This window comes from Tamandua tetradactyla, chromosome 6, assembly GCF_023851605.1.
Source record: "Tamandua tetradactyla isolate mTamTet1 chromosome 6, mTamTet1.pri, whole genome shotgun sequence".
NCBI classification, from domain to species: domain Eukaryota; kingdom Metazoa; phylum Chordata; class Mammalia; order Pilosa; family Myrmecophagidae; genus Tamandua; species Tamandua tetradactyla.
In genome coordinates this window covers 103405682-103427047 of record NC_135332.1, presented here as the reverse complement: position 1 = coordinate 103427047, position 21366 = coordinate 103405682, and the positions used below count along the sequence as shown (strand labels likewise).

Here is a 21366-nt window from a genome sequence, read left to right as displayed (position 1 = left end):
AGATAGGTTTCTTTCAGGCCGCCACAGAAACTTCAAATTTATTTTTCTCGGTGACAAATAAATGATTATAAGGTGAAAGCTTTTCACAGTGTCATAACTTTAGACAAATTTATCTATTGCTGTGAGTTAAGTATATTAAGATGAATGTTTTGCAGGTTCTAATGGGAAAGCATCGTAATCAATTGCAAAAGATTTGATAGCAAAATCTCAGTCAAAGATTTTCTCTAAAACTGTAAATGGACGTTTAATAATTGTTTTCATGTGGTCAGAATTTTTAATGGTTGGGAATGATGGGCATTGTGTTGACAGAGTAATACTTTATCTCTTTGTAACACATATCTCATATGGAGCCTATTATGGGTTAAATTGTGTCCCTTGCTACCTCTGATGGGGACCTTACTTGGAAATGGGGTGTTTGCTTCTGTAATCAAGTTAAGATAAGGTCATGAGAGGTGAGGGTGGGCCCTTATCCAAGGGGCTGTTATAAGGAGAGGGAAATTTTAACACCGAAACCCACAGAGAAAATACCACATGATGATGGAGGTTGAATAATGCAGCTACCAGGCAGAGAAAGCCAGAGTGCCAACAAATACCAGAAGCTGTAGTAGGCAAGGAAGGGGAGGATTCTCCCCTGCGGGCTTCAGGGGGAGCCTGGCCCTGCAGACAGCTTGATCTCAGACTTCCAGCCTCCATGCCTGTGAGAGAATAAATGTCTCTTGTTTTAAGCACCCCCTCCCGCCCCCACCAGTTTGTGTCAATCTGTTACCCAAGCCCCAGGAAACTAATGCAGAGGCTTAGGTAGTTGGGAGGGGGTGGGGGTGGGAGAATGGGAAGGAATGAAGAAAGACAAGACAGTGGCTCTAATTGTTCTAGAAACCCATTTTCTGCTACTCTGCCTTGCCCAGGCTGGGAGGAAGCCAACACCTTCCCCTTTTAGAGGGAAAACTACCCCAGAAAATGGGGACTGCTGATTTCCTCACTTGGGGAAACCTCTTGTTTGCACCGCCGCCGTTTCACCTGCTCTTGTTGTCCACAGTAGGAGGCTGACTTACACTGCAAGAGGCATCCCCTCTACTGCCCACTGTGTGGTGTGTTTGCACGTGCCAGTGCAAAGAGAGTCAGCAATAAATGATTTGCAAAGTACAGGAAAGGGATCAAAACTAGGATAAAACACATTCACTGGGGGTCCCCCGAGCTTTCCCTTTCACCCACGGCTGAAGAGGATATAGGCTCCCAAAGGTCATAGAGGGGACTTGTTCTGCTTTATGTCATCCTAGTCAGGTGGACCTTGAGGGGCAAGGTGACCTTGCAAAGTGGGGCGGCTGAGTCCAGGCAGCAGATGTGGTCATGCTATCTAATCTTTCATAATGTTTTATAGTTTTATATTACAATAAAACCCAGAAGCAGCATTGATATACTGAGTCTTCTCTAGAAATTGCCAAGCTGCTGTCAGTTCTCAAAATTCATCACCCTGCTTCCATGCCTTTGCTAATTGCGTATAACTAATACTAAGGAAAGCAAAATATAATAAAAACAAAGGACATTATATAGGAGGACAGGTTTTTAAGGTATAGCTCTTCTTAGACTTCAGAGAGACTGATGCTCTAAAGACTTAATGACCTGTGAAGTTCACAGAGCTAAAAAGTTGTGGAACTGAAATAAGAATCGAGGATTTCTGATTCCTAGTTCAGAGTTCATTTCATGGCAGCATGTTCCTCCTTAAGAATACACCCAGAGAGTTGACAAAGTGTGCAGTGTTCCCGCCTCACCTAGACCAGACACACCCCAAAGCATATCAGTAACGGTAGGCTTTGAAGTTAGTCTTTGGAATCCTCCACGTATTTCTGTCTACTTTGACTTCTGCTAAACTCGTTCATAAGTTGCTTTGGGAAAGACTATTTCACTTTCTTGGCTCTTGTGGTTGTTCAGTTTTTAAGTCATAGCCTTAGTTTTTAAACCATAGCCTTAGTATCACATGCCTTTTAGTTGAATTCCATTCATTTCCAAACTCTTGCCTAACCACCCCTACTGGATCAAATTTTAGAGCACATAGCCTTAATCTGTGTCTATCTATTTATACATTTTATACATGCGCGTATATATGGTGTATTTTGTGAAGCATAGAAAAATGATAATAAAAGGGATTATGTAACAAATAGAAATGGAAGTTTTAATATTTTCTTTCTGATCATCAGTGGATTGTTTTGCCTTCCCCACCTCCAGTCCCCAAGGGACCATGTTTATTCTTGGAAGAATGCTGTCCCTTTAATTGTTAGACCCCCTTCTCCTTGGTTTCCATTGCTACTGCTGCCTTTCAGATATGAACTTCCATTCATTGTCATACTTTTTTGTTTGCATACCCCATCATGATTTCTTAGCGGGAAATAGTATGGTATCCTCCAGCCCCAAAGCCTACGGTCTCCATCCATCTTCCATCTTGCCAAAAGGACCTCTGAAGGAAAGAGGTTGTTTGGGGTGGGGGGAGGCGGTGATTGTGATTAATTCTAAACAGCATATGCAGTAATACTCATTGCAGTAATATATTACTTTAGCATTTTTTCAAAGCACAGTCAGCATGAAATTTAAAGCTCTGTGCAATCTGACTCTTCCTTTCTCTTTCTGCCGAACTCATACATCCTGTAGCTACCCACAGAGGTAATCTTAGTTCTTCAGTTGCACCAGAAATTTTCCTACCTCTCTGACCTTGCTTTATGGAACAGAACTAATGGTAATACAATGCAAAATTTATTAAGATGTTAGGAATAATGAAGGGGCTCTTGGAGGACAGAAGCCAGTGTGAATAATTCAAGCTTTTAAGATCTAAGGTGGGGAGGAAGGAAAGGGCTCAAGACCAGAGGGAGCTAAGGCCAAGAGGCAACAAAAACGCAGGGCATGTTGTTTCTTTGGATCATGTAGTTAAGTTACTGCTACCAGGTTACAGCTGGCAAGCTGACTGTGTTCCAAAATGTTTTGGGAATTTGCCTTGTACTTGAATTAACCATCCTTTAATATTGTGGAAAGGGGTTCTTTAATGGTGTATTGTTTGGTTTTAAAATGAGATAAAGCACCTCCAAGAGAAGGGGATTTCATGTACCAGAAGAAAGCTTTGATTTAACAACTTGGTTCACTAGTTGACAGTGAGTGAAGAATCTAGTCTGCCTCTCAATTGCCAACTCTCAGGTGATCATTTAAAACTCAGGGTGTGAAAGAAACAACACATGGTAGAGGTTCTCTTTCTTTAGTGTTATTGTGCTAGTCACGCCAGCAGTCAGAGCCATCTTGCCTTGTACTTTTCAACTTGGGTTGGCTGAAGTGTCAGTGTGTTCCTTAATTTTCCTTTTTTTTTTGAAAAAGACTATACTTTAAGAGCAGTTTTAGACTTACAGAAAAATTATGAAACTAGCACAGCAGGTTTCCATATGCTGCACAGCCTCTTTGCCCTATTATTATCTTACGTGTATGACACAGTTGTTACACCCAATGAACCAATGTTGATCCATCACTATTAACTGAAGTCCATGCTTTGTTCATATCACCTTAGTTTCCCCCTACTGCCCTTTTTCTGACCCAGGACCCCATCCAGGATCCCACATTACATGTGGTCCTCTTGTCTCCTTGGGCTCCTCTTGGCTAAGATGGTTTCTCAGACTTTCCTTGGGTTTTGATGACCTTGACGATAGAGAGAGGTACTGGTTGGATATTTTGTGGGGTGTGCCCTATGGGAATTTTCTGCTGTTTTTCTCATGCTAAGACTGAGGTTATGGGTTTTGGGGAGGAAGAGTCCAGAGGTGATGTGCCATTTTCATCACATCATATCAAGGGCTGTACCAACACCCTGACTTATGCCTATGGCATGGACCTCGAGTCCCTGGCTAAGGTTGTATTTGTCAGATTTTTCCACTGGAAAGTGATTCTTACTTTTCCCTTTTCCATACTGTACTCTTGGAAGGAAGCCACCCAGCACAGCCCATATTTAAGGAGTTGGGAGCCTTAATTTTTTAAGCATAGAAAAATGTGAAGCAAGTTTCGAAGAGCAGGTGTGAGCGATGACATTGCCAACTTGTGAGAACTGGCAAAAACAAGGAAAAACTGCTCTTTTGATTTGTATGTTTTGCTTGTTCCAGAAAAAAATGCCCCATAATATTGCTATGAGAAATAAGAAATGTGCCAATTTGAACTTTGCAATTTGTCCATAAAAAATAAATTTCATCTTGGGCCAGGACCTTAGAGATTTAATTAAGGCAGTCAGCTCTTACATACCACCAGGTCTCCCTTGCTATTGTTATAACTAAAGAAGGAAGGATTAAAATTGGTGTGTCTTTTGCGATCAGTTAAAAGCTTTGAGGACTTTGCTTTCTTAAAGACAGTGCCTTGGCAGTTACATTTACTGGGCTTTTGCTGTCCATGTGAGTTTCTTACAGACAGACCTGGTTTGTGAATATAATCTTTCAGGCTGCAGTTTTCTATCTTGAGCAGAGGAGTTCATGAGCTCCCTCTAGTGGTCAGTTTTACAATCTTGAATTCTAGCTGGGTAAAAGTCAGTAGTAGCAAAACCAAATTTTTGGCAATCCATGTGATAATTTTCCTTATTTTTTTAGTATAGCTGCTAAAATGATGTGGTAATTGAAGTTTTGCCATATCTTTTAAAATTAGAAATAACCTTTAAATGAGGCAGTATTTTAAAGTGATAAGTAATTACAATTTGATTGAAAGCTGTCACAATGAAGGTAGTATTTGAGACAAAAGGCTTACTTGCTAAAGTACCATTTGACTTTTAACCAGGAACTTTATTTGGCTTCTTGCAAGTGTTTTATCCATGCTGTAGAAGCAAGTGCATATTCAAGATAAATTTAAAGGCTACAAAGTTTTATGAGGTTAGGAGTGAGGGACTCATTTCTTCACAGATAAAATTTTATCTTCAGTACAGGAAACGGCCTTCTTGTAGAGATTTACATTGGCATTCATGATTTTACTGTGGATTTTTAGAAATGCAGCCTTTTTTATAGGATGCTGTCTCTGGATATATTTGGAGAATTGGCATAACTTAGCAGAATTTGAGACTGACTTTGTACATTTCTTGATGAGAATACTGGGTGAGATGATCTTTCGTTATGCAGTTTCTAATTTTTAAACAATTTTTGATGTTTGTGCCCAGACCCAGAGTTTTGTCCCTTTGGAGTTCAGGGAGGATACCTTTAAGGAAAGGCCACCAAATCAAGGTGAAATATGTCTGAGGCTCCCTAGATAAAGATCCTGATCAGGGCTGATGCTGAGCTTCGGAGGCAATCATTCACCAAGTATTGCTTCTTTTCAGAAATAAGAAGGAAGGAATTCATACAGGGATCCTGTACTAAGAAGTGGTTCTACTTATAACTCTCTCGTGTATCTTCTATGGGCAGGTGTAGATATTGTTAAGGAGAAGCTGATGTGTCTTTGTTTTTGTGAATTAAAGTACAGTAAATAGCCTGGTCACCTGTGTGTTGTTGTCCTCGCAGCTGCACCTGATCCACTGGAACGCCACACTGTTTGGCAGTATTGATGAGGCTGTTGGGAAGCCGCATGGAATCGCCATCATCGCTCTTTTTGTTCAGGCAAGTGGCCTCCTATGCAAAGGGCTGCATCGTGTAGAGATGGTTTTTTTTTTTGAAACCTTTCCTTATTGTATAATATATATGCAAAGCAAAGAAAGAAGAAAGCAATAGTTTTCAAAGCACTCTTTAACAAGTATCCACAGGGCAGATCCCAGAGTTTGTCATGGGCTACTATACCATCCTCTCAGATTTTTCCTTCTAGCTGCTCCAGAATATAGGTGGCTAGAAGGAATAAATATATATTTTTTAATCATCACAATTGACTTTATTTTTTCTTTTTTGTGAAAAAGAACATATATACAAAAAGCATTAAATTTCAAAGCACAGCACAATTAGTTGTACAATGGATTTCGGAGTTTGGTATGGGTTACAATTCCACAATTATAGGTTTTTACTTCTAGCTTTTCTAAAATACTGGAGACTAAATGAAAGATCAATTTAATGATTCAGCAGTCATACTCATTTGTTAAACCCTACCTTCTCTGTATAACTCCACCATCACCTTTGATCTTTCTCCCACTCTTTAGGGATATTAGGCTATGGCCATTCTGACTTTTTCATGTTGGAAGGGGCTGTCACTAATATCAGGTAGGGAGTTGGAACTATCTGATGTTCTGGAGAGACTAGGCCCTGTAGGTTTCAGGACTTATTTGGTCCAGAGACCCATCTGGAGGTTGTAGGTTTCTGGAAAGTTATCCTAGTGCATGGAACCGTTGTAGAATCATATATTGCCCTAGGTGTTCTTTGGGATTGGCTGGACTGGTTTTGGTTGAGGTTTGGCAAGTTATGATAGGTAGCAATGTCTAACTGAAGCTTGTGTAAGAGTGACCACCAGAGTAGCCTCTCAACTCTATATGAACTCTCCCAGACAGATACTTTATTAGTTACACTTCTTTTCTCCCTTTTGGTCAGGATGGAATTGTTTATCCTAGAGAAGCTTTTTTAAAAATTAATTTAGCAGAATAGTTTTGCTCCCTTGGGTAAATACTTAGAAGTGACATCAAATACGTCTGTAGACAACATTGATAATTTACAAGGACAAAGACTGTAGAGGACAATTTACTGTGGATTTTTCACTCTTCGGGTAGAGGAGTGGCGAATTCTAGCAAATTGTTGCATTGATCATTGCAGAGCAGATGATTTAGGAGGATAAACAGATCAGAGAATCGAGTTGCCAGTAAGAGACTGCTGCAGAAATGTTATTCAGTCAAGGCAAGAGAGAGGAGGAAATAAAGTCAAGAGCAGGCCAAGAGCCTTGGCTCCTGATGGTCAATGAATGGGAAGAGAGGAAAAGGAGGGAGAGCTGGATGGGTAAGAGGGAGTTGTCTTTTGGAGGTGAAGTTTTGAGAGCTAAAGCAAATTCTAGGGTCTTTTCAGGATTGGTTTCCTGAGGTGAAGTGGGGCTGAATGTCATCAGGGATAAAGAGATTTAGATGAAGGAGTGGATGGGTCATCCACGTGGATGCGTAAGTCCCTGAGGGTGACAGGAGAAACGAACTTTAAGCAAGTGGCATGTGGGTCAATAAGTGACAAGTAAGTCATGGTAGCATGGATATTAGGGACCTCAGAGGAGGACGGCCTTCTGGTTGTAGGTCAAAGAGAAACAATTTGAAGTTAGTAGCAGAACTGACCAGCAGCTTTCAAGACCTTTCTCTGGGGCAGCTTTGTAAGGCTTAGGCAGACCTTGTGGGTTCACATAAGGTAGGAGATAGTGGAAGAGCTTTTTGGAATGCTGAGTCATCCCTTTCCATGAGGCAGAGTGGAAAAGAAGGGGAGAAGAGAGGTGGCCTGTGGGAAACCGAGTCAGAAGTGAGAAAACACAGCACAGTACAGGGACAAGATTCCAGGAGAGGAAAAAGGCCAAACTGGTTTGCATTTTGGGTGGTGGCAATATGTGGCAAAGATGAGAAATGAACTGGTCTCAAGGTTCCCAGTAGACTTTTGGCACCAGATTGTTTTGTTAATTGAAGGGCTGCAAGGTTTTAGGGGCTAAGGTATGCAGAGCTGTATTTGCTTTTTTGGTGATTGTAACCTCGTCATGCGAAAATTTGGAAGAGAGGGCAAGGAAACAGTGCAATAACTGATTACAGAGGATATAAGGAAAGACATAACCAGAGAATCTTTACAGGTAGAAGGAGTCAGTGGTAGCTGTTAAGTGCTAAATTGTATATAAATACCGTATTTAATGCTGTAGGACATTCAGATGAACAGATGATGTTAGTTGAAATACAGAGCACCAAGCCCTGTTCTAAATTCTTTTGTGATTTAATCTTATCTTCAGCCCTGTCAGGATGTTATTTTTATTTATTTATTTATTGCATGGGCAGGCACTGGGAATCGAACCCAGGTCTGTGGCATGGCAGGGAAGAACTCTACCTGCCCATGGATGCCATTTTTACTATCTCTGCTATATAGTTGAGCAGGCTGAAGAACAGAGAGGTTAAGTAAAGTTGCTGAAAAAGTGGCAGAGTCAGGATCAGCACCCAGGTGGTCCGGTGCAGGTGACCTTGATCTTAAACCTCTACATTACGTGTCCTTACAACATCTACATCTGGAGTCTTTTTTTCAAAGAGTTTATGATCTGACAGGAGATGCATGGAATGATAAGAGACCACTCTGTAGACATCAGCATCCAAATACTACTACATTATGGCTAAACCAGTAAAGCAAAGACCGTCCGTTTCCTCTGGAGAGTGGGTGAAGGCCTCTGTCTAGAGATCAGGATTTTGAACTCACGGGTACATTTGCCTTAGGTATTTTTTTTTTAATCTTAGAGAACTCATTTTCTGTGTTTAGAGCCTACTTCAGGCATTGCAAAGTTAGAAAATAAACTCCATTATTTTGAGCTGATTATGTAGGCCTCTTGTCTCTTTTTTTAATGTCTTTTCCCCTCACATATATGTCACAATTGGGGAACATTGGGACAAACAATTTAAATACGTTGACGGCTATTCTAAAAATTATTCCAGCTCCTTATAGGTCATTCTTCACAAATTTATAAGGAATAGAATAAGCTAATGATAACAGTGATAGCTCCTCTAAGGTTATGAATTACCTCTGTTCATACTCTTCCCCATTATTCTGGACCATTGAAAGTTTGTTGAAAAGTGGAAATCAGATCATACTATAATTTTTTAAGTTAAAGTCAAAAGCATTTAATATAAAAATTTTTTCTTTAAAAGTCTCAGCTTTCTTGGGAGCATTTTGTACACTATAACATGTAATATTTTAAAATAGAAGTCTATCAACAGCATATCATTATTTATTTAAAAATAAAATGACGGCTATAGAATTATGTCCAGTGGCACTTAAGAAATGCTGTCCTGATTGTGGTAACTTTAACAGTAGGGAACCACAGTAAATTTATTTACTGAGTTAATAAAGTTTTTCGACATTGATCAAATCTTTATAAGCCTGATCTATAAATGCCAGAGTTGGAATGGAAGTGTTTGGGCATGTATTCAATACCTTTAATTTTAAAATATTCTTGACATTTTTGTGTCATAGTTTTTTATGATTTGATGTGTTATATTTAGCAATACCTGTACACAGCCAGATGAATTTAAAATGGATTCTTGGACATTCCATATCTAATATTTTCTTATATTTTATTTCAGTAATAGTCTTAATTATTATATAAATATAAACAGAGATTGAATTGGTTATTAAAGTCATTTAATTATTCTGCCAGAATGACTTTCGGGTGGACTGAAGCCTTGCTTTTGTGTTATTTTGAGTAAAAACCAAGCATTTGAAAACCTTATGTTTTTGGCTTATGCTTAATATTTCAGATAGGAAAAGAACATGGAGGCCTAAAGGCTGTGACCGAAATTCTCCAGGATATTCAGTATAAGGTATGTCATCTTTTTTTTTTTTTAAGGTAAAACACAGATTTTGTTGGAGGTCCCCAGGCTCAGTTCTAGGCTTGATGATTCCCCAGAAGAACTCACAGGACTCAGAAGCTGTTGCACTCACACTTATAGTCTATTACTGTAAGGAAACAGGTGCAAGGATACAGACCAAAATTAGCAAAGGAAAAAGGCACATGGGCAAAGTCTGTGAGAAACAAGGTGCAAGCTTCCTGTGGGGACTGTTTCATTCCCCTGGCAGTAATGGGTGACAGCTCTTAGGAAGTACTGCCATTTGACCTCACCTGAGTCCTGATGCTCAGGGCTTTGGTTGGGAGTGGAATGTCCCAGTCATGTGGATAGGCAATGCCTGCCATCTTCCCCCCACCCCCAGGACCCAACAGGTAGTCACCATAAATCATGTTGTTTGGATAAACACTGTCTAGTCAAACAGCTACAGCATCACCTGAGGCCTCAGGCATAAAGAAATACTCTTACACAAAATATTCCAAGGGGTTGGGGATTATCTTCAAGGAACTGGCCAAGGGCCAATCCCAAAGACCAGCTGTGGAACGTGCAGCATTTGAGCAACCTAGACCTGCTGACTCAACCCTTTCCTGCCCACTAGTTATAGGGAAGTTTTTATAAATTAAACAAATTAGAATGTGGGAAATCATACTTCGAAGCATTCATGTGACCAAAAAAAAAAAAAAAAAGAGAAAGGCAAGTATCCAGGAGGCATAAGGTAATATCCCGGAGAAGGTGATTTAGATCAGTATGGGCATGTAGTGATGTGGCCCAGCATCACTACGAGGCCGGGTTTGGTTATAAACAGAACCTTTTAGGCTCACACTGAGTCACTTGCATCTGAGTGGCCTTGGGAAGATTAGTTTAATTCTCTGTGACTACTGGAATTACAGCAGCAGGGTTCAACTTGCTTGATTGAAAGGCATCCAGAGACCCAAAGCCAATTCCAAATCCGTTGGGGACTTAAGTCTGATTTGCTCTGCACAAGCACAAGCCCAGGGAGTCTTAACCAGCAAGAACCTCCCCTGAAGATCTCCTGAGCAGGCTCAGAATGAGCCTGGCTACCAAGGGAAGCCCAGACTGATTAAAGAAACTGGTCAAAAAGAGAATGAGGACACATTTTGACTGACATTTGTCCAGTAGAAATGGGTCAAAGAAATTTCCTTTATTTTCCAGTAGATAGGATTATGGACTATCGGGTGATAGGGCAAGCAAGTAGATTGGATTCTTTAATGTTTGAAAGAGTCCCTGGAAATAAGGAAGAGACTCAGGTAATGTGGCAACATTCTTGTTATATCCACACCAAAAGAGTAAGTTTGTAAGAGACAAGCTACTGACATGATTGCCCTATCTGCCACTAAGGCCTGGGCAATTTAACTTACACTGCTTAACGCAATGATTGAAACATCAGCTGTTGAATAATGGTACAGATATCTCCCTTGAAATTTAAATCTAGTTTTGATGAAAGTTGATTGGAATTGACGATTTTCATTCAAGTTTCAGATCTTTCTCAAATGGGGAGAGAATGAAGAATGAATGCTAAAATTGAATTATATCTAAATGGGATGAAATGTGAAGTTGGGAGTCTAGTTGTTATGCCAAGGTGGTTAGGTTCTGAGATCAAAGCAGGCAGAAAGACAGACATATCGAAAGGATTGCCTGAGCCAGGGTCCAGGTTTTTACAGCAAAGCCCAAGTCTCTGGAGCAGATGAAGTAGTTGACATGGGGCTGACATGTGTCAGTCTTAGTTTCCTACCGGGAATTACACGGAAAGTTTATTTGCAATAGCTAAGAGAATAGCCACGGATTCAAGGTAGGAGCAACTTGTTGGAACCAGCCAATGTTGTTCCAATGAGAAACAGGATAAGACCCCCACAAGGGTATTTGGGGGCCGATGGTGCCATTCATAGAAGTCTCCAATCTGGACTCCCCCCACCCGCATCCTGAAGAGCTTTTTTTTTTTTTTTAACTTTTTATTGCAGTAACATATATACCTTTCATGGATTTTTTAATCCTCGTAAGTTTTTTATTCTAAAATTTGGAAATTTTTTATTAATATGGGCACATTTTTTTTTTCAGGGAAAGTCCAAAACAATACCCTGCTTTAACCCTAACACTTTATTACCTGGTAAGTGTTCATCTGATTGGATTGGATGAATTTTAACTGTAGATGTGACCTCATTGTTTGCCTCGGAATATATATAACGATGTATTATTAAAGTTTCTTTACAATTTAAGTTCTTTATAGCAGATACCAGGATCAGGTTTCTCTAAACATTGGAGTAAATGTTTTGAAATTATGTACTCTTTGCCAATTATTCTTAATCCATGAAGAACTTTCTTAGAATCATCATTTGTAAAACTTGCTACTTCTGTGTAAAACACCATCATGATGAAATAACCTTGATATACTTCTCAGATTGATCAGTGAAGTTCTCATTAATCTCTAGAGTGAAATAAACTTTATATCTAATTTTATAAGGTCATCCCTTGGTAGTGATTCTGTTATTTAGATTTTAGTTTGATGTTTTTTTTAACATGGGCAGGCACCGGGAATCGAACCCGGGTCCTCGGGCATGGCAGGCAAGCACTCTTACCTGCTGAGCCACCGTGGCCCGCCCTAGTTTAATGCTTTTTAAGAACTATTTTTATTGACACATCTTCATACAAATATAGTCCATACATTGTACAAAATCAGTGGCTCACAATATCATCATATAGTTGTGTATTCATCACCATGATCATTTCTGAAACATTTGCATCACTCCAGAAAATGAAATAAAAAGAGAAAGGAAAAAACTCATATGTTCCTTACCCCTTCTTGTCATTGACCATTAGTATATCAGCCTACCCAGTTTATTTTACCTCTTATCCCCCCATTAGTTATTTTTTTTTTATCCATATTTTTTTTACTCATCTGCCCATACTTTGGGTAAAAGGAGTAACGGATACAGTGTTTTCACAATCACATAGTCATATTGTAAAAGTTATATCATTATACAATCATTCTCAAGAATCAAGGCTACTGGAACACAGCTTAACAGTTTCAGGTACTTTCCTCCAGCCATTCCAATACACTATAAACTAAAAAGGGATATCTATGTAATGCATAAGAATACCTCCAGGATACCCTCTTGACTTTGAAATTTCTCAGCCACTGAAACTTTATTTTATCTCATTTCTCTCTTCCCCCTTTTGGTCAAGAAGGCTTTCTCAATCCCAGGGTCCTGAGGCTGGGTCCCAGAGAAGGTGATTTAGATCAGTATGGGTATGGGTCTGCCAGGAAGATTTACACCCCTGGGAGTCATGTCCCACAGAGGAGGGAGAGGAGTGAATTCACCTGCCATGTTGGCTTAGAGAGAAGGGCCACATCTGAGTAACAAAAGAGTTCTCAGGAGGTGACTCTTAGCCTGATTTTAAATAGGCTTAGCTTATCTTTTGTAGAAATAAGTTTCATAGAGGCAAACCCCAAGATTGAGGGCTCAACCTATTGAATTGGTTGTCTCTAATGCTTGTGAGAATATCAGAAATTCTCCAAATGGAGAAGTTGAATATTTCCTCCTTTCTTTCCAGTCCTCAAGGGAACTTTGCAAATACTTCTTTATTCTTTACCCACATTACTCTGGGATATATTGGGATATCACACTAACCTGTACAAACCAACAAAATCTCATGCCCTGTTCAAGATTCCATGCACTTATGGTGTTCAGCTAAGCTGACCATACAAGTTAAATTGGGTAATGCATTATCCAAAATATAAATTTTGTACCACATAAACATCTCTCCCTTTGGTCTTACGCAGAAGTTGAAATTTTAAAATATGGATGATATTCATCCTTTACTAGATTCTTATCTACCCCAGTCCTACCCAGATCAACTTCATTCAAATCTCTTGTTGAAGTTTGATCAGTTTTTCAACTTTTTAAGCAGTTCCTGTATGGGGTACTGCTGACTTTCATAGCTTCAGAGCTCTAACTCTGAGTCTCAGTATCTCAGAATTTAGAAAAACAGTTACAACTCCTGAATATATGTGACTACTGTAAGAGCTTACAATCCAGGACCCATACTCTTAGCTTCAGTTCATTGAGTTTTTATATTATAGTTAGTCCATATAAGTGAGGCATGATAATATTTGTCTCTTTGTTCTTAACATTTCTTTCAACATACAGTCCTTAAGGTTTATACGTTTAGTTGCAGGCCTCACTTCATTCCTTCTTGCAGGCTGCTCAGTAGTCCATTGTATGTATACACTGTAGTTCCCCCTTCCATTCCTCAGTCGTACCCTTAGACCACTTCCAGGCTTTGTGAATCAGGAACGCTGCTGCATAAACGCCAGTGTACAAATGTCCATTCCTGTCCCCACACTCAGTTTCTCTGGGTATATACTGAGCAATGGGTTTCAGGATCATATGGCAACCCCACCCCTAGCCTCTTGTGGAACCACCACACTGCACTCCAAGGCGCTGCACCTCTCAGTTTCCCTACCAACAATGAATAGGTACATCTCTTTCTCCACATTTTCTCTAACACTTGTGTCTCTGTATTCATTTTCAGACAGTTGTATTTGTGTATCATACATTCCAGCCTAAGTAAACAGCAATGCCTTTGCCACCATGGTCTATATGATAACATTTCCTTTTTTTCCACAAACAATCCTTCCTCTTCCCCCATGACCCTGTTGACATTTAGTTTTGGCATAATGCCTTTTTTACATTCAGTGGAAGCATATTACAGTGTTACTGTTGACTATAGTTAGTCTAATTCTTTAGGTTTTGCCATACAGGTTAAGAATTGTGCATAAATTACTCAGACTGTAATCTGGAGCTAAAGATTGTTTTGTATAAAATTTTGGTCTTCCATTTCTCTGCCTAAATAATGTATTGTATCTTAGCATTTCAAGGAAAACCAAAGAGATTGAATGCATTGTATTTTGTTTTCTAATTTAATTACTCTACCTCTAGCCAATTTTTTTCATGTTTCAAATATCTACACATCATATCTAATCATGAATTCTAATATAGAGCTAACTCATTGCATAAGTATGATTTATTTGATCCTATCATAATATGATTTTAATAATTTGCTGTTGAAGAATTAACATAGAGATCGCTAGAATTGAATTGTTAAAAACACAAGCCTTGAAGCTAGATTTACATGAGTTCGAATCCCAGCCCCACCAGTTATTGATTGACTTTAGACAAGCTGTGGACCCTTTCCATGACTTAGCTTCCCCCTCTGAAAAATGGGATTGATGATATTATCTATCCCATTGGTTTGTGGTGAGGGTAAAATGAGTTCATGTAAAATGCTGTAACAATGTCTGGCATGCAGTTAGCATCCATTAAATATTAGGTATGAGTTGGGTAAATCTTACAATAAAGTGAAATGAAACATCTTCTTAAAGTGGCTGAATTTGATATACATATTTCATGCCGTGTTTGGCCGTATGTAGTGATCTACTGATAGAAATCACTGTAAATAATAGAAACGGATTCATCATGTGCTTTACTGTTTGTTTTCTCTGTTTTGTCTCGTTTAAGAAGACATACAAGAGACAGTGGCTAAAAATGACATAGATCTGAGTAATGTCATTTGGATGATTTATGAATTTTGCACATTGTTTTTGGAGTCTTCAGACTTAACTAACTAACTTGGTCTTCTGTGACATGTCCCTGCTGTACAGACCCTCTGCTGCGGGACTACTGGGTATATGAAGGCTCACTGACCATCCCCCCTTGCAGCGAGGGTGTCACCTGGATTTTATTCCGGTACCCTTTAACTATATCCCAGCTTCAGGTGAGTATGGGACTTTAAATCTTACAGAGAGAAGTTCAAAGTTAAAGGTTAAATATCGTTTCTGTAAAGGGAAAATATCTGTTTTATGGGCTAGCTCCTTTTAGATCAGTCATAACTTTTCAGATGCACGTTATATGTCTCCAGCCAGTGAAAGCAATCAAAAGGTCAAGGATGAATAAAAACCAGCTCTCATTTATGATCTGTGTTTTAAAAGATAGTTTTTATAGACTAAATAGAAGTCACTGAAATAAGCAAACTTGTGGGATTAGTCTAGGTATCCCTTTGTGTGAGTTTTCACAGGTGTAGAGCAGGGAAAGGTCTTGGAAGTAAAGGGAGGTTAGTGGCTATTTCTGGAAGTCACGTTTGGGCCTTGCCGGAGTTCTTCCTTGGTATGCCCAGGATGATTCTGTATGCAGAGGTGTGAGCAAGCTGGCAGGGAAGCCATGGAAGTTTCTAGATTATCCTCTAGAACCACTTTTGGTTACACACCTCTCACCTGGAATTCCACATGGGAGCTCTCATGTGCAGTGGGGTCAGAGCACCAGAATGAGGTGTCACCAGGCTGTTAGCTGGTGAAGCATGAGGCAGCTGAGGTATGCTTAAGCAGTGAATTTGATATTACTACAAATAATAATTTATAATATTAAAACAAAAGGGGTGTTTTAAATGTCTCTTGTCCTCTGGGATCCAGGAAGGCTATATTTTCCCTCCATGATCCATCTCGTGAGGCTTGAGCAGTACTCAAAATAAACCAAGTCTTCTTCATCAGCTTTTTTTTTAATCCCCCATCATTACTTGAAGGAAGATACTCAAGTTTTACTAACTACTCAGTAAAGTCTTCGGTTTGTTCTCAAGTCTTTAAAATCTGGCCATATGGCCAAACCTAACTGCAAGGAAGGGAAAGTGCATTCTAGCTTCATGTCTGAGAAGATGAAAAAATGGAGTGGACAATCAGATCAGTTAGTGATTGCTGCCACAGTAACTCAGGTGGTGGGGAAGGAGAGGATAGCTCAGCTGAGTGCACCTTAGTGCAGGTGAAGGAGATGGTGTCACGAAGGAAACTAAGAATGACTTGCCTAAGAAGTTTGAGGGGAACCAAGACGGAGCGATGTCCTGGAATCCAGGCTAGGAGGGAGTGTTTTCCCTAAGTGTGTGTGTGGGAGGCGGGGTTGTTAATAGTAGAAGATTTAAGTGGGATGAGTGCTGCCCACCCAAGCCTCAGATAACTACACCTTATGAAGATGAGCCCAGATATCGCTGCCTTGTTCACGAGTCTTTCATTCTGAGCAGCTGGGTTTCATTTGACATACATTCAGGACTTTGACTTGTTCTTGATCATTTTGGTACCTGATGTTTTCCTTGTGTGTTCTCTGTTTGATCTTGAAATAGTTCTTCTCCTCTCACTGATCTCTGGCTTTCCTTCTCCGATCCCACTCCTCCACCATCCCTCCCATTAGGCTCTTTCTGATTGCTCCAGGAGAATACCTTAGTCCATCCAACCAATTTGCCTTATGGACTCCCCCCATGGAGAAAAATCTTCATTGTTTTTCAGATTTGCCTCAACATTGCAAACAAGATGTATGAACAAGATCTATAATTCCCATTTGGGCCATTGATAGTCCAAGTGAGAAATTTAAGTATTAATACAGAGTATAGATTATTTTTCAAGAAGTCTTATGTAGGGACAATAGTTCAGGGAGGTGCTAGAGAAGAGAACAGTTCTTTTTTTAAAATTTTACGAGTAAAATCTGGAAAACAGCAGAAGGAGGTGGCATATAGAGTAATCCCACCAATCCTACAGAAAATTTTTCCTCCTACATCATAAGATTAACTTTTGTAATTACAGCTGCTAGGTATTATTATGGAAAACAATTGATGTCTTGAACTGCCTCATTTGTCAACAGGGCTAACAGTATCTGCACAGGTGAGATGTAGTGTAGGCAGTTATGCTTATTGTGGAGCATTCTAATCTTCCTGAGTTCTAAGAATTTTTAGGACATGCTTAGTTGAATTTTTCATAGTAATTCTGGTTAGCATACCATATGCTAGTAAAAATAATCTTGATTGGATGAAGTAGTTGATCTATATAGGATTTGAATGAGGATGATTATTTTCCACTTCTCTTGTTTTTATGATCTATAACTATCAAATAACTTTGAGTAAAACAGTGGTCTGAGCATTTGGAATCTGAAGGGAAAAAATTTTTTTTCAGATGGATTGTCATGTTTGGAAATGAAATTCCAATAACAGAATAAAAATAACGAATTTCATCAACTCTGGCAATATAAATTATAAGCCACATCCTGATTTCAGAGAGGCATTAAATAGTGAATAAATACTCATCTTCGAATTGGTGAAGTATGGTATTATGGTCTAATGGTGTATGAACAACTATGTATACAAATGTGTGTATGTTCATACATACTCACACGCATACACACGCAAATGGGTTGATCATTTTGTTCTCTCTTTTTTTTACTTTTTCCTCCCTTTCTCCTTTATTTTCTTTTTTCTTGTCTATTTCTATATATTTTTAATCTATTTTTAAATTGTGAAATAGAACATATATACAAAAAAGCAATAAATTTCCAAGTACATTTTGACAAGTACTTATGGAACAGATTTAAAAGTTTGTAATGGGTTGCAGTTCCATGCTTTTTTTCATTTAGCTGCTCCAAGACACTGGATACCAAAAGAAATATCAATATATGATTCAGCAGTCATACTCATTTATTAAACCCTATCTTCTCTTTTATAGCTCCTCCTTCTCTTTCTTTTTTTGTGAAAAATAACATATATACAAAAAACAATGAATTTCAAAGTACATTGCAACAATTAGTTGTAGAGCAGATTTCAGAATTTGGTATGGGTTACAATTCCACAATTTTAGGTTTTTACTTCTAGCTGATCTAAGATACCGAAGACTAAAAGAAATATCAGTATAATGATTCAGCAATCACACTCATTGGCTAAACCCAACCTTCTTTGTATAACTTGACCATCATCTTTGATTACTTCTATTTATCTACCTTCTCACATTATATATCTTTGTTTTCGCCTTTCTCTTTTGACTTAAAGTAACACTTAGTGAAACAGAACAATGTGAACTTGTTTATTTTTTGCCCTGTGGATATATGCCTGATAGAACTTTGAGAGCAGTTTTAAATTTTCTTTTCTTCTCAGTATTGCCATCTATTTATCCTTCTACATACTGTATTTCCTGTGGGGTGGAAGGGGTAGTGCATGGTGTGTGCTTGGCCCTTAGGGTCTTGAAACACACCTCATCCTGGATAGCCGAAGGAGTCTGGCTACCTTTGGCACTTAGCAGCAGGCTTTTCTTATCTCTGTGCTCAATAAGGGATTTGAGGGACCATTACCGTTAAGACCACGTTGTGCCTCATGGTCGTGCTTGGAAGTTTTGGAATATTGATGGTTGAGAATTTCTTCCCTATCTGTGATTCTCAAACTTAAGTATATGTTGAAATCACATGGAGGGTTAATCACAGATGGCTGGGGCCACACACCCAGAGTTTCTGATTTGGTAGATCTGGGTGGGATCTGAGAATTTGCATTTTCACTTGGGGGAGCATACATTGAGAACCTCTGCTTTAAATCTAGCTGCATTCTTTCCTATGTATAATTTGATCTGATATCTGAATGCTGAGTTTCTGAAGGTTGTCATGACCAGCCGTGCCCAATGAAATGGAGTGTGATCCATAGATGTAATCTTATGTTTCCTCATAGCCACAGCAAAAAAACCAAAAGAAGTGAACTTAATTCTGATAAAATATGTAACCTATCTTTATTATTATTATTATTATTATTATTATTGTTATTATTATTTTGCTTGAGCAGACACTGGGAAGTAGACCTGGGTCTCCAGTATGGCAGGCAAGAACTCTGCCTGCTGAGCCATCATGGCCCCATAATACTATTATTTTAACATGTAAATATGAAAAAATCTTTGGTGAGATTTTTCTTACATTCTTTCATACTGTCTTTGAAATTCTCTGTGTGTTCTGTACTGATTGCACATTTCAATTCAGGCCAGCCATGCTTCCGGTCAGCAGCTGTGTGGGGCTGGATGGTGCAGCTCTATACATTTTTTCCCTCTCTAGGGGGCATCCTTCTTCCTTTTCTTGAAACGTCTGATTTTTTTTTTTTTTTTTGTGGTAGAGAGGACTTGCTCTGTGGACGTGACTCTTGTAATTCTTGTGTAAGTTTTGGCAAGTATGAGTCATTAGTTAAGTGATGAGAGGAAAGCAGTGATGGAAACTAGGGCCATTTTTGCCTAGGCATTGGAAAGAAGATTTACATCAGTATTATTGGGGAGATGAGGATGTTTAATATTATTCTAACTATGTATTGGTCTTATAAAAGAAAATAGGAGAACACTGACTTTTATGCATTGTGTTTCTCCATTAGAATGATGGCACATGATGTGAAAGTCACAGCAAGTCTAATGAAGGAAATGCAGAGACTTGGCAACTCAGGTCCTAAAACCAATAAACATTTCACTGCACACTCTGGAAATTGGTTCTTTGAATGGCATCTGAATTTTCCAGGGCTGCTATGATATATCACAAACACTGTTTGGCTTAAACAGTAGGAATTGATTGTCTCATGGTTTTGGAGGCCAGAAGTCCAAATTAGGGCATTGGCAGGGCATGTTTTCTCCAAAGTCTGCAGCGTTTTGATGGTGGCTGCCATAATCCTTGGCATTGCTTGGCATGTTGATGCATCTCTGCCTCTGCACGTGATGATCTGTCCCCTTATCTGGCTTCTACTTCCGTGTCCAATTTTCTTTGTTCATAAGGACGCCAGTCACATGGACTAAGGCCCACCCTGATTCAATTTGGCTTCATCCTAGCAGGACTTTCCATTAGGTCCTTAAATAGAAACTTATTTACAAATAACTCCACCCTCTTAGGGCTGAGGTTTAGGACTTGAACATGTAATGTGGGGGGCATGATTCAGTCTCCAACAGATGCATGCAAAGCAAGCCATTTTAAAGCTGAACTTTTAGTGAATAACCCTGTTCATTAATTAGTGAAGGCTAGAAAAAATAAATGCCTTAGACCAAGGGGAGCACATTCCTGCATCAGAGAACAGCTGTGATTGAAGTCTACTACTTTTAAAGGAGGAGAGTGTGTGTCACTCAGGTGCTGGATCTCTGTCCACTCTTTAAAAAGACTGATTAAAAGCAAAAACCGTATTTATAGATAAAGTGGCATTAAAAATCGATGAAATGATACATACAGATATCTGTAACAATGGTGATCTCTTTTGCTGCTGTGACATTTGAATTTTGATGAAGACTTTTATCCTGAAATATTATTCTGTCATTTGACACTATCCTTTCACTGTGGGGAGCTGGTACTGGGCTAACTCAGTAGGTACTCAAAACCATTTGAAATGACTAAAGGGTTTTGAGGGGTGGTTACTTCAGAAAAATTGGCATTTCAGAAAGATGCGATTTTCCCCTGTCTCTGTTGATGTTTGAAAGTCTTCAAAGTGTTGTTATGATCAGAGAAAAAACATCTCATGTGAAATAATTTTCTCCCAGAGTACAGTGATTTGAGATTGTCCCTGGGAAGAAGCTACTTTCAACAGAATATGCTTCAAGCTGAAGCCTGGGGCTTGCAATTCACCATCAGTCCAGAATATGTAAATATAAAATTAGCTTAGCTTTGAAATAAGCTTCCGAGTCAATAAGAAATAGAATATTTCTTAAAATTAGTTTAAGCGGTAAAGCTTCTGGTTCACACTGCTTATCAAAGACACTGTCCCTGGCTTATAGAATCCAGTTGTAGTGATTATATGTGACCACATGTAAAGTGAATGCCAAGTTAGGTGATTTAATATTTTTTTAAGAGAAGTTATAGGTAACAGAAAAATCATGCATAAAATATAGAGTTCTCTTATACTACCCTTTATTAACATCTTGCATTAGTGTGGTTCAGTTGCTACAATTCATGAAAGAACATTTTAATAATTGTACTATTAAGCGTAACCCATCGTTTATAATAAGGGTCACTGTTTGTGTTGTACAGTTCTGTATTGTTGTTTTTAAAATTATTATTCAAATAACATATACACAACCT

At 38.9% G+C, this 21366-nt stretch overlaps 1 protein-coding gene across 3 annotated transcripts in view; it reads left to right on the top strand.

Moving 5' to 3' along the window:
• Positions 1–21366, top strand: part of CA8 (carbonic anhydrase 8) — a 109736-nt gene that overhangs the window by 55185 nt on the left and 33185 nt on the right. For all 3 annotated transcript variants that reach the window (XM_077166837.1, XM_077166839.1, XM_077166838.1), the window contains exons 4-7: positions 5496–5591; positions 9383–9445; positions 11546–11594; positions 15150–15262. In XM_077166837.1, the coding sequence (XP_077022952.1) occupies positions 5496–5591; positions 9383–9445; positions 11546–11594; positions 15150–15262 (321 nt within the window). The remainder of the gene's footprint in view (positions 1–5495; positions 5592–9382; positions 9446–11545; positions 11595–15149; positions 15263–21366) is intronic.